We start from the raw sequence: 16,368 nt of genomic DNA on the forward strand, positions 1-16,368 counted from the left end.
CATGCTTCAAGTTCGGAGGGCTCTGATCATCTCATATCTCTACTGCTTTGCATAGTCATTTCCGAAGGTTCCTCTAATTCTTTCTGTTGTTAACCTTCCTTCTTTCACAGCCTCTGAGTTGTTCCCACAAGCGAGTTGGAACAAGCAGTGATATGTGTGGATTTTATGTCTCTAGTCCTACATTCCTTTGCCCAACAACATTTGAAATCCTTGGGGGGAAATGTGCGGGTGTGTTCATGTCACACATGCTGCTGCCACGTCCCTGCTGCAGGAAGCCGGTAACGAGAATATTCAATGCTACACGTTTCCTGTACAAACTGTGTGTCAGTTCAAATACCCAGAGCAGATTGCATTTCAATTGTGTGGATGACAGATGCTACAATCGCAAGGAACAGGTTGGGCTGTTGATGAACGCGCGAGAGAGAGCAGGAATTGGAGCCCGAAGCAAATGAATGATGCTCCTTGCATCTAGACAGACAAGAGGCAGGAACAGCTTGCTGTATCTCACATGAGTGTTTCATTGGGGAGGTGAGGGTGGGTGGAAAAAAGCCAGGGCTGCATTTTTGCGTTTTGTTGCTGTCTGCCCTTCTGCAGCACACTGTCTTCTTCCTGTCACACTGCTCTTGAATGAACAAGAAACTTTGCTAACCCATTGAAGCCAACTGATCTTGACAGGGTGTTTAATGGCATATATAGTGCCTTGATTGTACCAAACAGTGATATCCAGTCACTGTATCCGACACACACTAACAGCTAGAGAAGTTATTAAATGATAATACAATGGGTACAATTAATAATGTATTACTAATTAGAACTATTACAGCCAATTACTATTTTTGCATGGCTCAGTCTGAAGGGAATAGCTAGTTATTCAACAGACTGGAAAATCACAAATTTACAGATCTCAAAAAGCTCTCTGATATTGAATCAGACCCTAGATTCATTTAGCCCCAATCCTATTTACTCTGCTTTTCAAAACTCTTCATTACATATTTTTAGGTGCCAGGCAAAAATGTCTCTCTGTAACCAGGCCTTTGGCTGATTCAGCAACCTATGGCCTCTTAAATGTGTTTGTGGGAAGAGGGGTTATTGGTTTGCTTTTTTGTGTTCCAATTTTGTATTTTTATATTGTAAACCACCCTGTGATCTTCGGGTGAAGGGCAGTATAACAATTTAATAAATGATAGTAATAATAATATATGGTCCATGGGGTCACGAAGAGTCGGATACGACTAAATGACTAAACAACAACAATAATAATATAATGCACTTTTGTACTCTATTTTCACTAATCTATGCTTCTATATGTACCACAGTCCATGCATTTTTATATACTTTACTTGGCTTGGAGAACTGCGCTGCAGAATTGGGAGAAGTTTGAATTTCGCAGGGTAGCTGTGTTTCAGTTGGCTTATTGTTTCTGAGAATGCATTTGGCAAGTTCGCTGTTAAATGCAAACTGAATCACATTTCTCTCCCACTCCCATAGGATGGGGTCCTGGGAGTTGTGACAAGGTATGTGACAAAGCTGAAAATGGGTCAAAGCACCTTGATGTCAATGGCACTCAGTGTGGGGGAAATGTGAGTGAGAGTTGGGGCCTGTAATGAAGCCCCCCATAAGCAGCAAAGGAGGAGCAGGGAAGCGTGGTGTAGTGGTTAAGAGTGGTAGACTGGTAATCTGGTGAACCAGGTTCGCTTCCCCACTCCTCCACATGAAGTGCTGGGTGACCTTGGGCCAGTCACACTTCTCTGAAGTCTCTCAGCCCCACTCACCTCACAGAGTGTTTGTTGTGGGGGAGGAAGGGAAAGGAGAATGTTAGCCCCTTTGAGACTCCTTAAGGGGAGTGAAAGGCAGGATATCAAGTCCAAACTCCTCCTTCTCCTCCATTTGGCTTGCAGGGAAAATATTGAGGCGTATAGCACAGTGCAGACGGTCAAGGATGGTTTCAGTGCCTTCTACAAACGGCCACATATTATTGAACAAAAAGTAAGCACAGCAACCTGGTGGTAAAATAATGCTTTATTTTATGGATGAACAAACACTACTATGGCGCACCTGGGCTTTCCCTCTACAAAAGGTTACGAACAGAGCAGTCAGTGAGCTCCTCTGCTCAAATTCAGTTCAGGCATACCAGCCACAAAAAGTTTATTGAAACCTGGACATCTGTAGCATTCACATGGTCTATTTGGAATTTGGCCGGAGGAAGCAGCATTATTCTGCAATCCCTGTTCACATGAATTCTGATGAATTTATAATTTATGAGAGAGAGACGGGAAGGAAGGAAGGAAGGAAGGGAGGGAGGGAGGGAGGGAAGAGAAGAGAAATGTCCTCACTCCCCACTGGAATTATCTCCCATGGTGATCTAATTACCACCAACAGCCAACAGACTGAACCTAAAACGAAACAGAGGAAAACGAGGAATGCTGCGAAAGTGATCCGCGTCGCACTGCTGCCTGGGATGGGCAATTTACCAACAGCCACAATGTAAAAATGTAGAAATTGGCATTGACATTCAAGCTGTCCAAATAATAATAATAATAATAGTAATAATAAAGGATCGCACAATTGATATAGTTCGAATGAATACCTTAAGGGGTCTTAATAAACAAACAAGTGTTATTGCATGCATGCTGAACACAAGACGTAATAATACTGGATTGCAGAAGGGATTCAGGGAGGGAGACTCGACAAATCAAAGACTTACATTCCTGTTATATACAACAAAATGAATTATACAGTATTCATACTAGCTGTACATTTGGTCAGAATAATTTACATTAGCCAAAACAGACAAGGAAGAAGAAAAGGTGTGAGGGGGTTCAAAATGGTTTGAAATATATTTGTCTCTCCCAGGACTCTAGCGAGCAGGGGTTGGTGCGTGGGAATAGGAGGGAACTGTAGAGAGGAAGAGGGCTGCGTTTAGAAGCCAATGAGGAAAAAAGAAATGCAAACTTGCAATCCCAAAACCTAGGTTTCATCATCACAACAAGAGATAAGACCAACAAAACAAAACAAAACACTTTTGTTAGCACTGATTAAAATGCATACGTTATTGTGATGGTAATATCTGCAGATTTGGGATGATTACAGTCAACACAGGTTGGAGCCGTGGAAGAGTTAGGGGAGAAGAAATTTCCGCACAACTGAGTAGGCAACCCGTGCTTTGATCTAGCCAGGCAGCTGACATAGCAAGGCAGGGAATCTTAGCCTCTAAACACTGTCAAGATCTGTCAGGGGTTGGCAACCTAAAGCTCATGGGCCACAAGCAGCCCATGGGGGTCGTTTAACCGCCCCCTGTGATGCCCCCGAACCAAGCCGCTTACTTGGTGAGACCCCATGTGCTGCACTAAACCAGCGCGGTGCGGGGACTTGCTTTTGCAGCACTGAAAAGTGCATCTGTGCAGGCACAGATGCCGGAAATCGCGGGCGCACACACAATCCGGCCCACAGAGGGATCTCCACTGGAGTGAACCGACCCAAGCAAGGTAAACCTTGCCGACCCCTGCTTTAGGTCCCAAAGAGATGCCCCAGCCATTCTCCACAACAATGAGGACCAGAAGCTAGCTGTTTCGCAGGACAGCTGCAGTTCTTGACCTTGCACTGGTAGGCCTTTAAACTATGTGGTGTGACAACTGTCAGGCAGATCTCGTTGCCCCTCCCCTGCCCCATTACGACTTTGTTGTTTTTTAAAAGCATTGGACAGATTGCTTAAAAGCCTGTTTCATGTTAACAAGACCCAAAAAGCTAAGTTGTAATCAGTGCATTAAAGAAATCTCCAGGAAGAGAGTTCCTGCATGTTTTAGGAAGAAAGGGTACCCTACACCATGTAGTCTACTGTATTTAAGCAATTTCTCCCCTCTCCCCTTACCCAGAATACATTGCAGAGCTAAAGGATTAGTACAAGGCCGAAGGAAAAGGAAGTGGCAGATAAACACTATATACAGAAAGACCTATACAGTGCATGAACTTTAATTAAAAGTTAGTGTGACTACAGCAGGGCTTGCTACAAAGGAAACCTCGGCTTAGCGGAGCAGTTCTGTAGCAACGACCAATTATCTGAAATGCAGAGGACAATGGGCAAACAACACATAAATGGTACCTTGGAAAAATAATTGTGCTATAATCTTTATTCCATGGTTGGTAGTCTTATCTGAGACAATGAGGTGCTAACTAAGGGAACCCTAACACAGACGGATGGTGGGTTTTTCATTCCTACCGCTTGAATACTTTCAATGCAAACGGGTTTGTTTAATGGTCATCTTGGGGGAATCTCCTCCTAAGTCCAGTTTCCTGATTTGAGCATCTTACTCCAGAAGTCACTTTGTGGCAAGAGAAGACAAGAAGATCCTTTCTTTTCTTTTTCTCATTTTGAACAGCAGTTTCTGCTGAGTTCCTCATGCTTAAATGTTCTCCTGTTCAGGAAAGAGTCATGATCTAGTACAAGCAGCAGGCGGACTGCTTCTCCTTTTCAGTTTTTGTTAAATACATGCTCATGTAATGCTTCTTTCTCCAGGGGGGGAAACAGAGAGATTCAGTTGCATATTATTATTATTATTATCATTATTATTTATTATAAACTGCCTTGTGCTCATGAGCACAAGCTTGAAGGGTTATTCCTCATCGTCTTCCTCTTTTGTTGATACTACGGGGGGTTTGTCCTGGGGTTTGAAACACTCCGCGAAGAAATTGACCACGGAATTGTACAGGTGCTGTTCCAGGGCTGGGTTGTTGAAGTAATGACCTTCATCGGGGTATATCTGAAAAGAAAGGAAGGCCGCCGTGAGCAGGTGGACAGGTAAAGATGTGCCACAGCTGGAGTTGAAATCCACCTTGAGAAACATCCAAGCTCATCCTCTCAAATCCAGAGCAGCCTTGCTATCCTCTGGGCTAAACGCAGAGATGGTGAGGGCATTTGACCCTTAAAAATATGAAGTAAGCGGCAATGATTCATTGGGCAAGAGATGTGGGACATAATACAGCGATGTCTTCGTGGAAGAAGTTGTGGAAGAGTAACCCAAGATTTAGGGATGCGGGTGGCGCTGTGGGTTAAACCACAGAGCCTAGGACTTGCCGATCAGAAGGTCAGCGGTTCGCCAGAAGCGACTTAGTCATGCTGGCCACATGACCTGGAAGCTGTACACCGGCTCCCTTGGCCAATAAAGCGAGATGGGCGCTGCAACCCCAGAGTCAGTCACGACTGGACCTAATGGTCAGGGGACCCTTTACCTTTACCTTTAACCCAAGATTTACTGCTTGTAACACTCTAAGAAAAAACTATATGAAGATTATTTATAGACTGCATTTAACACCAAAAAAAGTTAGCCAAAATGTACAAAACAAAGTCGAGTATGTGTTAGAAGTGTAAAAGGACAGAAGGAACTTTTTTCCCCTGTATGTGGTGGCCTTGTAAAAAAAGCCAAGGGCTATTGGGAAATGATATATAATGAGATTAAAAAGATGTTCTAGTTGAAGATTCCCAAGAGACCTGAAGCTTTTCTTCTAGGAATTATAGATAATGATGTACCCAAAGAGTTGGTTAACATTTTTATGTATATAACAACAGCAGCACAAACACTGTATGACCAAAGATGGAAAGGAGGAGAGGTTACAACAAAGGAAGAATGGCTTTTGACAATGATGGAGTACGTGGAACTGGCAAGATGAACAGCAACGATTAGAGACCAAAATGATGAAAAATTCACTGAGGACTGGAAGCCTTTTATTGAGTATCTAAAGAACTACTATAGTGAGATGAAAATGCAAGCAGGGTTTGAAATATGAGCAACAGCATTATTAAGATAAATAGGTTAAAATTGATGTATTGAATAGTATATGTGAAATGTGCAACATTCAATGGTAAATATGGAAACCATGGAAGGGGAGGACAAGAAGTCAATGGATAAAGTAATTTATGGCCTTATTTACAAAGAAAGAAAGAAAGAAAGAAAGAAAGAAAGAAAGAAAGAAAGAAAGAAAGAAAGAAAGAATAATTGGCAACTGGACAGCCACCTCTTTGTCTCAGGCTTCCTTTGGCCTAACCGGGCAGCTGTAGCAGGAAGCCAAATGAAGTCTAGACGAGGACTTACCTTTGGATCTGGCTAAAGGGAAACTGCTGGTGGGAGGAGGTGCTCCCAGTGGGAGGGTGTGTTTTCCCACCAGGCACAGAACTGGGGCTGGTTGGTTAATGACCCTGTTTATGACCATTCCCATGATGGGATAAAGGCCCTCTCCTGTGGGGCAAGCACTGGTTTCTTTCTTCCAAGGATTCTGGGACTGGAAAATACTCTGTGTTGGGGCTCGGGGGGTACCTGCTGATGCCACTGCTGCTTCGCTCTTTTCTGGACCCAAAGGTGGATTTTGGGTCTTTTGGGGCTGGGGAAGTGGGAAGCAGAGGGGGGCAATCAATGAGAGGACCACAGAGGTCTTTTTTAATACATTGAATGTTCACAACCCCCCGCCCTTTTGGGTCTTATTATAGGATGCTTGTGCACCCCTAACAGCTATCTCCTATGGCTTGCTACTTCATTGGTATAGTAGTGGAGTTTGCCGTTTTGAGGCTTTTAAAGCTGCATCCTTCAATAGGCAAACCACAGAACAGAACATGCCTATTGATCCTCCTCCTTATAGCAGCCAGTTTCCATGCCCCAACTTCTACTTTTCCATATTATTGCATATTTGCAATGTGGGGTTATCAATCTCTGGCAGCCACTAAGAGCCACGATTGTCCATGTGGTCAAAAAGTACATCACTGCAATTTCGCTATAAAGCACCACACTGACTGAATGCAAAATGGCCTATGCAGATAATGTGTATTAATGAAAAGAACATGAACACATAACAATACTTTACCTGCAAGCTGTAATTAGCCTTTGCCCTAATTAGGTGTGTGATGAGGTCAGCAGTGTGCTGGAAGTGGATTTTCTCTGTAAAATCAGATTAGGATCATTAAGTGCCAGAATAATGATAAAAACTGAATAATAATAATAATAATAATTTTAAACATGCAAAATGTGCTGCTAACAGATTGTGTTCGCAGAAGCCTTACCATCAGCAGTTGCATGAATGATCAAAAACTTCTGATCTTTCATGGACATCGCTTTATGTGCCAGTTTAGTAGTCTGAGATTAAAACAGAGGTGAGTTTCAGCATTTTATGTCCTTGCACTAATAGTTCTTTGAGAACTTTACTGAGCATGAAAATTAACCAGTGGACTTAACAACAAGGAGGTAGCACCTGCTGGGCTTTGGAACTGCCTTCCTATTGACATGCGACAGGCATCTTCGCTCAGCTGTTTTAGACGCCTGCTGAAAACTGTTACTGTTTCTGCAAGCCCACCCAAACCTAGAATTTGGATTCATAAAGGCCCTCAGGAGAGGCAGTGCCACTCTCCAATCAAATTAACCTGGCACTATTTTAGTTTAGGTTCAGGTACTGCTCACCATTTTTGAGATCTTGTATTATCCAACACTTAAATTTTTGGAAGCCACCCAGCGATTTATTTATTTTGCTGCATTGGAAGGCAAGATTTAAACCCCCTAAACAGATGAGCACACCTATGATAATGCACGAAACACAAACAGACACAGCCTCTGCCACCAGCGGATTCTCCTGCGATCCAAATTATGTGCCCGCAAGCAGCACCGAGAGGGCAGGGCTAAAAATCAAAGCTGTGTGTTGCATCTGTGCTAAAAATAGAGGCTCCTTCTGCCAGCTCCGTTATCCAAGTCATTACCTCATATGCTTTATTGTCAATCCCTTGTAATCCTAAGTATCTTTCTGAAAAGGCCGAAGCTGAAACAAAGAAAGGGAAATCAGTGAGGCATTACCAAGCTCAGACCAATATTTCAAACAGCAAAATAAATAAATAAAACCAACTGTGCTTTCTTTGGCCTGGTTTCTTCTCTGAGGTGCTTGCAAGCTTTTTAATTTTGGAGGATTTTTGTCACTTTATTTATCTGGGCAAATAAAGATTTTTAAACAAAGATACCATTTTATCCTTTTGGGCATGTCGCTGGCCAAAGCTGAAAGGAATTACAGTGGTGCCCTGCAAGACAAATGCCTTGCAAGACGGAAAACTCGCTAGACCAAAGAGTTTTCCGTTTTGGAGGTGCTTCGCAAAACGAATTTCCTATGGGCTTGCTTTGCAAGATGACAACGTCTTGCGAGTTCCTGCTGGTTTTTCCCCCTCCCCCCTTTTTCTAAGCTGCTAAGCCCCTTATCAGCTGATCCGATCAGCAGATAAGCCGCTAAAAGCCGCTAAAAGCCACTAAAAGCCGCTAATAGCGCTAATCCGCTAATCCGTCAATGGGCTTGCTTCGCAAGATGAAAAGACCGCTAGACGAAGAGAATCACAGAACGGATTCTTTTCGTCTTGCGAGGCACCACTGTATCTGTCCCAGACACCACTCAGGTGCTGAGATTATAACTGGAGTTTGTCCCCAAAGTGCCATCTGCAGTCAGGCATGGGGAGGCCACCACCTGGGGAGAAGATGGCATTCTTAATTGTGGGCTCCTGATCAGGGAAATCCCTGCCTAAGGAGGCTTGCCTGGACTTCTTACTTTTTCTGAGGACTTCAATTTTATTGCTGCTAGTTTTATCTGCTGTCATAATCCTTACACTGTTTTGCTGATGTTTATTGCTTATGGATGCAAGCAACATCGAGAATATTCGTATGGAAGGGTGCCTTCCAAACCCAATGCGGTGTAGCGGTTCATGTGCCAGAATAGGACCTAGGAGACCCGGGTTCAAATCCCCCCGCCCTCAGCCATGAAGCTCACTTAGATTCTCAAAGCCCATGAGCACTTGCACAGTGTGATTGCTGAGCCAATGAACCCATCCATGTCCCCGTGTCTGTCAGTATTTACCATATAATCTGAAGTCCGTCAGTGGGGAAAGAGCAGCGCCACAGGAGAAGACAGGGTCTTTATTCTCTTCTCCAGAAAGGAGGATGTAAGAGCTCAAGTAGCCTCCATAATCCTGAGAGGAAAGGGGAAGAAGCAACAAGATGAGGGCTGGAATGTAAAAACAGTCCTTCTCAGATGGAGAGAACGCACCACATCACAATGCTGCCCATATTGTAATACCTCAGGAAATGGAAATCCAAAAGGGAAAAGTTTCCAAATAAGCAGAAGATGCCCTAAACGGCCTCGGTCCAATATACCTGAAGGAGCATCTCCACCCCCATCATTCTACCCGGACTCTGAGGTCCAATGCCAAGGGCCTTCTGAGAGTTCCCTCACTGCAAGAAGCCAAGTTACAGGGAACCAGGCACAGGGCCTTCTCGGTAGTGGCGCCCGCCCTGTGGAACACCCTCCCACCAGATGTCAAAGAGAACAACAACTACCAAACTTTTAGAAGACATCTGAAGGGAAGCTTTTAATGTTTGATGTATTACTGTATTTTAATATTTGGTTGGAAGCCTCCCAGAGTGGCTGGGGAAGCCCAGCCAGATGGGCAGGGTATAAATAAATTAATAATAATAATAATAATAATAATAATAATAATAATAATATATAAAAGGCTCTTCTGTGGTATGCTCTATGTATTAAAATATGCTGCTTATTCACAGGGTGGGGGGTTGCGTAACCCTGCAGGTGCCTTTGGACCACAATGCCTATCATCCCTGACCATTGGCCATGCTGGCTGGAGCAGATGAGAGTTGGGAGTCCAGCAGTCTCTGGAGGGCCACAGTCATTTTTGTTGTTTGGTTGCTTGAAATTACACCTAGAGATTTAATGTTTTAGGGATTTATTATTATTATTATTTTGCATTTTACTGAATATCAGTGTGGCATCCCCTTTGAAAGGCACACCAGCAAACCTTATGCAGGTTTGAATAAATTCCACTTACAATTCAACAGGCCGAGAGAGAGAGAGGGGGAATGAATATTATCCAGGAATTAATGTGTAAAAATAGAGGCGAGAGGGCAAGGGAAAGCAAAGCCTCACAACACAGTATTTTCTCCCAAACACTTGGCATCTTCCTCTTCCAAGGCAGGATTTACAAGAAAACACAGATTGATGACTTGATTAAAAACCCAAGGCTCTCTCTCTCTCTCTCAGAATCAACAAGCAACGTGCCGCTGTTAAAAAGACGACCATAATAAACCGCAGACACGCTCACTCAATCAAGATGCAGATCTAAACTCCTAAGCTGAAGGTGAAGGCTGAAAAGGCACTCACCTTTCCAAATACACCGACTCTCGACTTATCAATGTATGTGTTTTGCAGCATTGTGCTGAAAAAAAAGAAAGAAAGCAGGACAATTTTATTATCTTAAAGTAAGAGGGTGCCTTGAATATTGCATCCAGGATGCATTAACAGAGCACAGGCAGAATTCCAAGTTCATATGCAAAAGCATCAGCTGCCAAAAGGCAGAGGCAACATTTGCTGTCCTGAGCAGACACCATGTTCTTTTGCAACACCACATTTTAAAAAATGGAATAGTACAAATCATTGAAAAGCAACAGCAGCAATTTCCAGGATGCAGTTACAAACAAAACCAATCCCCCAGAGGATTCTTTCATTCACCAGACAGCCTCCGTCTGGTCCTTTTCCTCGAAAACACCCAACCGCCTCTTCACGTCGTGGAGCAGCTTGGTCCCTTGGAAACCACTTCCACGCCCATCAAACTTCATCACAATGGCACCATGCGAGCTGACCATGACGCTCTCCCAGTTCACCTCAAACTTTTCCGTCACGCTCTGTGTGCCTGGAGTCCCGTCGCTATAAAACAAGAACAAAGCAAGTGGTACCTCGTTACGATGCAAAGTGACAACGAATGGTTTAGGGAAGCAACAGGAGAGGAAGGAACTGCAGCTCAGGGTTGCATCACGCGCTGTAAAAGCAGAAGGCTCCAGCTGCAACCTCTGGGGTCTTCAGTTCAAAGAGCCAAGGCAGCAGGCGATGGGAGAGACATCTGCTCAGGAGCCACTGCCAGTCAGAACAGACCAGCCTTTCTCAACCTGGGTCTCCCAGATGTTAGACTACCATTCCCATCATCCGTGAATGGCTAGGGCTGATGGGAGTGGTAGTCCAACAACATCTGGGAAACCAAGGCTGAGAAAGGCTGGAGCAGATCCACTTAGTGCCCTCCATCAGCCCAAGTCAGCACGGCCAGTGGTCCAGGATTTTGGAAGCTGCAGCCCAATCATCTGGAGGGTAACAGGCTGAGAAAGGCTGGAGTAGACACTACTGAGGCAGGTGGACAAATAGTCTGATATAGGGGTGGGTGAATCTGTCAATTTCAGGCTCTCATTTTTCCAACCCTAAATTCATTTCTCCAAGTTTTTATATCAGCTTGCAATTATTCTCATTTTTTTAAAGTCCTCATGAAAATTGACCAGCATCTGACCAGGAGCATTTCCTCCTCCTAATACACATGTCTAGATGCAATTTTGTCAAATATGCACATTTTTGCAGCACAATCTTCTCCCATATAGTGCGTTTTCATATACTGCTTTCACTAATACTACATGCACATTACCCCACAACATGCATTTTTTGTACACATTACTCAGCCGGAGGGACTGCGTTTCAGAATTTGGAGAATTGCGAATTTTTGAAGGATGGCTGTGTTTCAGTTCTTGCTCTGTTTTGGAAAGTGCAAATTGGGCAATATTCACCTTTGAACAGAACTTCTCCTCCACTCCTGGTGGTCTGACCTGCTTCCATTGCTCCTTCCTAAGCTCAAGTGAATGCAAAATCCCAACTTCTCACATTTATGGCTAACAGCTGAAACAGCGGATTGCACATTCATAAAATGTGCATGCGCTCCCCTTACCTGGAGCTCATGAACCTCTTTGTACAAGGCCAGCAGCACGTTTTTGTGGGCTAGCAGGCACACATACTGTGTGTCTTCATCCTGCCTCTCCCACCCCCAAATACAAGTCCTGTCCAGGTTTCATTCTGCTGGGAAATGTGGGAGATTGCCCCAGAGGCCCCGATGACAGTTGCATCTTTTATGCATTTCATGCTGCTTTCAGACACCCCTACTATAGGAAATCAGCAGGTGACATCAGCATCGGCTGGATAGCTCGGTTGGTTAGGGCATGGTGCTGATGATGCCAAGGTTGCAGGTTCAATCCCCGCATGGGACAGCTGCATATTCCAGCATTTCAGGAGGTTGGACGAGATGATCCTCAGGGTCTCTTCCAACTCTATGATCTCCAGGCCAACTCTATGATCTTCCAACTCTATGATCTCCAGGCCATGGGCCTCAATGGATACCCAACCATGTTGCTGACGAGTCCTGGAACTACCACTCTGGCTGAGATGCAAAAGCCCCTCCTCCAGAGCTGACACGCAAGCACAGGAAGTCAGAGGCTTCCTCTTGCCCTACATGTTTAATGGCTGAAAGGAACGGAGCTTATTTTTTCTTTCTTTTCAGGGTCGCAGCCAAACAGATAAGTTAACAGCAAAGTGAAGTGTGATATACCACAATGTGTTTCCTTGCCAAGCCAAGATGTCAGATTTTATTTTCTTCGGGCACATGCACATTTAACTTCTCGTGGCAGCAGCATATCCGCTTCAGATTTCAAACGGCAGTGATGGGTCTTTGGTGAAGCAGTGTGAACGCAGCAGCAATTTCATTTCGTCTTAAAATAAATTATTTTCATATCACCTTTCACCCTGAGACAAAAAAGGTCCTCAACTAAGTGTGTAACTGCCAGTTACAACAGCTCCTCAAGCAATTTCATCACAAATAATTTTTTTTTATTAAAAATTAAAAAATTAAAATTCTATCTACATTAGGCCAGCCCAGCATGTTCTCACAGTCCACTAACTGCAACTTCCTCTCCCCCAAAAAACCCTTGCAAAAAACCAAAAAAGTTTAGGCCCCACTTCTGAAAATGCCCAGGCTGTTAGCTTTGTAGACATGCTGGGAGAAAGAATTTGATGGGAATGGTGCCACGCTATAAGAGGAAGAACACCAGCCTAACCCTCAGTGGAGGAAGCACCCAGAACAGAATCTGAAAATGTATTAGGGTGCAGGCCCACTCTTGAAATTTCCTGGGCTCAGTCTAGCTAGGGCGGGAACAGCAAACCTGTTGTGTTGTTGAATTACAACTCCCTTCACCATACTTGACCATTCGCCACGATGGCTAGGACTGATGGGAGTTAATGAAGAGGGCTGCTAGTTCCCTGAGCCTAATTTAGGGCTTTGAAAGTTAAATTAGCACAATGAATTGAACTCAGAAGCTCTGTTGGTAGAACACGAGACTCCTAATCTCAGGGTCATGGTTTGAGCCCCACACTGGGCAAAAGATTCCTGCATTGCAGAGGATTGGGCCCTTTCAAATCTATAATTCTGTGGTGCTATATATCTCAAATGCATCTTCCACCAAGAAAATCTTGCAGGAAAGGATGGGGATGTTTGCTGGATTAGTTTGCTGGATTAGGCAGCACTTAGTGATACAGGAAAATTCTTTTCAGGTTGGTTGGATCCTGTGTGTGGGTTTCTCTCTCTCTCCCTCCCCCCCCATCTCCCGTGCGTACAGCTTTCCTGATTTGCATTTATTCAACACACAGCTCAGCAGTGCATCCTCATTCTGAGGCAGTCTAATCAAGTGTCGTTAGCTTGATGAGTACCAATCTTCCTCAAGCACTTGTATAATGAAGCACATTTCCCCAGAGATAATTTTTGACGTGGTACGGCAGGCTTCATGACAGAGCTTTTGTCCTCCCTTCAAGCCAGCTTCGGGGTGACATTTTGGAACACACGGGCAATGTCATGCCCTCTTTTCGCTTGCAAAGGAAAAAATAATTGTTTGACTGTATTTATTTACTTTTCATCCTGCCAGCTCCACAATGGCTCAAGGTCACAGCCCAGGAAGGATTATGTGAGACCAGCCAGGAAACCGTTCAGACTCTGATCAGGCCCGTATATGTGGGAGAATTAGGCTGTCATTGAATGAAGGGTGCGACTCGTTTGTTGATGGCTAGCCCACTTTTGAACTCTCCTTCACATTCGTAACAACGCCTGCCTACGAATGGAAAGCAAGCACTGAAAAGGGAGAATATATTCTATCCCAGCCCCCAGCTGCTCTGGTTTTCTATTTGCTGGGAAGTTCTTAACACTGGTGAGCATTTAATAATGTGAGTCTTCACCCCAACTTTATATTCTGCCTGTGCCTAAGTTCTGATGAACGGGAACATCATGGTTTTGTGCCACTGCTGTTTTCAATTAGCAAATATTTCTCAAGACCCAGGCAGCATGAGCAGACTGTGCCCTGCCAATGAGGGCAGTTGCTTCATGTAGTGAATTGATTTTTTTTAATAATATATTTATTAACTTTTCAAAGGTTATACAAAAAAACAAAAAAAATACAAAAAAATACAAAAATAAAAACACATATAATTCCATTCACTTATTTTCTTTTAACTTACTTCTAAGACCTCCTCATACCTCCCCTTTTTGTATTCCAATTCAAATTATTCATTCACCAAATCCTCGCCCTTAATTTTCACTTAATTTTACACCTTTCTTTCTCCCCCCCCAATTATCTTAATCATTACTGCTGATAACCACTTAAATTCTAACCAACATCATTCTAACATTCACTAATTTTGTAATATTTCCCAGGATAGTCCTTGAATTTCTTCCAATCTTCTTCCGCCGTCTCTCTTCCCTGGTCTCGGATTCTGCCAGTCATTTCTGCCAGTCCCATATAGTCTATCACCTTCATCTGACATTCTTCCAGAGTGGGTAGATCTTGTGTCTTCCAATACTTTGCGATAAGTATTCTTGCTGCTGTTGTTGCATACATGAAAAAAGTTCTGTCTTTCTTTGGCACCAATTGGCCGACCATGCCCAGGAGAAAGGCCTCTGGTTTCTTCAGAAAGGTATATTTAAATACCTTTTTCAGTTCATTATATATCATTTCCCAGAAAGCCTTAATCTTTGGGCACGTCCACCAAAGGTGAAAGAATGTACCTTCAGTTTCTTTACATTTCCAACATTTATTATTGGGCAAATGATAAATTTTTGCAAGCTTGACTGGGGTCATGTACCACCTATATATCATTTTCATAATATTCTCCCTTAAGGCATTGCATGCCGTAAATTTCATACCGGTGGTCCACAACTGTGGTGAATTGATTTTTAAGGCTGGTAAGAGAGAGATACATCTTGTCTATCATAAATGAATGGGAGTTGGGTAAGAGCAATGGCATTTGGTTGGAAAATTACCACTGGAAAATTTGCATTGAAAAGCAAACTGCCTAAATCCTCGTTTTCGGAAAGAAGCAAACTGAAAAGCAGCCACCCTTCAAAATCCCAACTTTTCTGAATTTTGCAAATGCAGTCTTCCAGCCAAGCAATGTGCAGAAAAATGCACCCACTAGGCCAAAGCATGCAGATATAAATGTATATTTTAGGGGAAACAACATTCCAAAATGTATTGTGTTGGCTGAAATTGCTTGCAAAAATGTGAACATTTCTCAAAACTGCAAAAGTTTATTACAATAAATTTGTACTAAAATGCTGAAGAAATTTCATGAGGATTTCTTTTTATCTTTCTTTTAATTGCAGAAATGTGGAGGACGGAATTGAGGACTGGAAAAAACAAAAAACTGGGAGAACCGGAAATGGACACATTTGTCCACTCCTTGTGGCAGAGCCCATACTTTTCATGCAGAAGGTCCCAGGTTCAGTGGCTGGCATCTCTAGCTGGAAGGATCAGCCAGCAGGCAATGGGGGAAAAAAGAGTCCTCCTCTCTGCCTGGGAGCCTGGAGAGCTACTGCGGGTCAGAGTAGACAATACTGGACCAGATGGGGAAGCCGTCTGGAAGGCAGGAAGATGGAGTAGTTGCCCTATGATGAGTCAAGCCATTGGTGCCCCCAGTGTCTGGCTGGCAGGGCAGAGCACAGAGATGCCCACGGGAGGCGGAACAGGAGCCAATGGCAGGCAGAGTCAACTAACTCTTCTCTTGTCTTGCTCCCGGCTGCGTTCTATAAGGGCAACACTGAGATAAGAATGGGGAGGAAGCTGACAGGCAGTGCCACCCTCTGGACTGGCTGAAAGTAGGCAGATAGGAGCTCGTTGAAAACAGAAGTTGGTGGGCAGTGCCCCCTTCATGCTAATGGGGCAGACTCCAATCTAGCTCAGCATTGCCTACAGCAACTGGAAGAGGCTCTCCAGGGATTCAGACAGATCTCAGCTCTACCCGCAATTGAAGCTGGGACCTGTTCTGCGTGCAGAACAGATGCTCTGGCCCTGAGCTATGGCCCAGATCCAGTATGGCCATTTCCTGTTTGCTGCAACGGCCCCTTGCTCCTCGCCTGCTCCATTCTGTCCTCAGCTACTCAGCTTTTGCCTGGCTTTGCCAAGCACTGCTCCACTCCCTAACCTCGTATGTCCAAAATCC

At 44.0% G+C, this 16,368-nt stretch overlaps 1 protein-coding gene and 1 long non-coding RNA gene across 7 annotated transcripts in view; one reads left to right on the top strand and one right to left on the bottom strand.

The window, feature by feature from the left end:
* The first annotated feature begins 1,529 nt into the window (after positions 1-1,529).
* LOC309515084 lies at positions 1,530-3,947 on the top strand. Its single transcript, XR_014212245.1, has 2 exons — positions 1,530-3,151; positions 3,608-3,947. It is a non-coding gene; the product is annotated as an uncharacterized lncRNA (long non-coding RNA).
* Positions 2,002-16,368, bottom strand: part of DPP6 (dipeptidyl peptidase like 6) — a 506,040-nt gene continuing 491,673 nt past the window's right edge. For all 6 annotated transcript variants that reach the window (XM_082192256.1, XM_082192258.1, XM_082192255.1 and 3 more), the window contains exons 20-26: positions 10,531-10,725; positions 10,183-10,237; positions 8,866-8,977; positions 7,733-7,791; positions 7,046-7,118; positions 6,850-6,923; positions 2,002-4,757 (exon numbers count right to left, since the gene is read on the bottom strand). In XM_082192256.1, coding sequence (XP_082048382.1) covers positions 4,611-4,757; positions 6,850-6,923; positions 7,046-7,118; positions 7,733-7,791; positions 8,866-8,977; positions 10,183-10,237; positions 10,531-10,725 — 715 coding nt within the window. In that variant the 3' untranslated portion in view covers positions 2,002-4,610. The remainder of the gene's footprint in view (positions 4,758-6,849; positions 6,924-7,045; positions 7,119-7,732; positions 7,792-8,865; positions 8,978-10,182; positions 10,238-10,530; positions 10,726-16,368) is intronic.

This window comes from Podarcis vaucheri, assembly GCF_965113315.1.
Source record: "Podarcis vaucheri genome assembly, chromosome: 12".
In the NCBI taxonomy this organism is placed as follows: Eukaryota; Metazoa; Chordata; class Lepidosauria; order Squamata; family Lacertidae; genus Podarcis; species Podarcis vaucheri.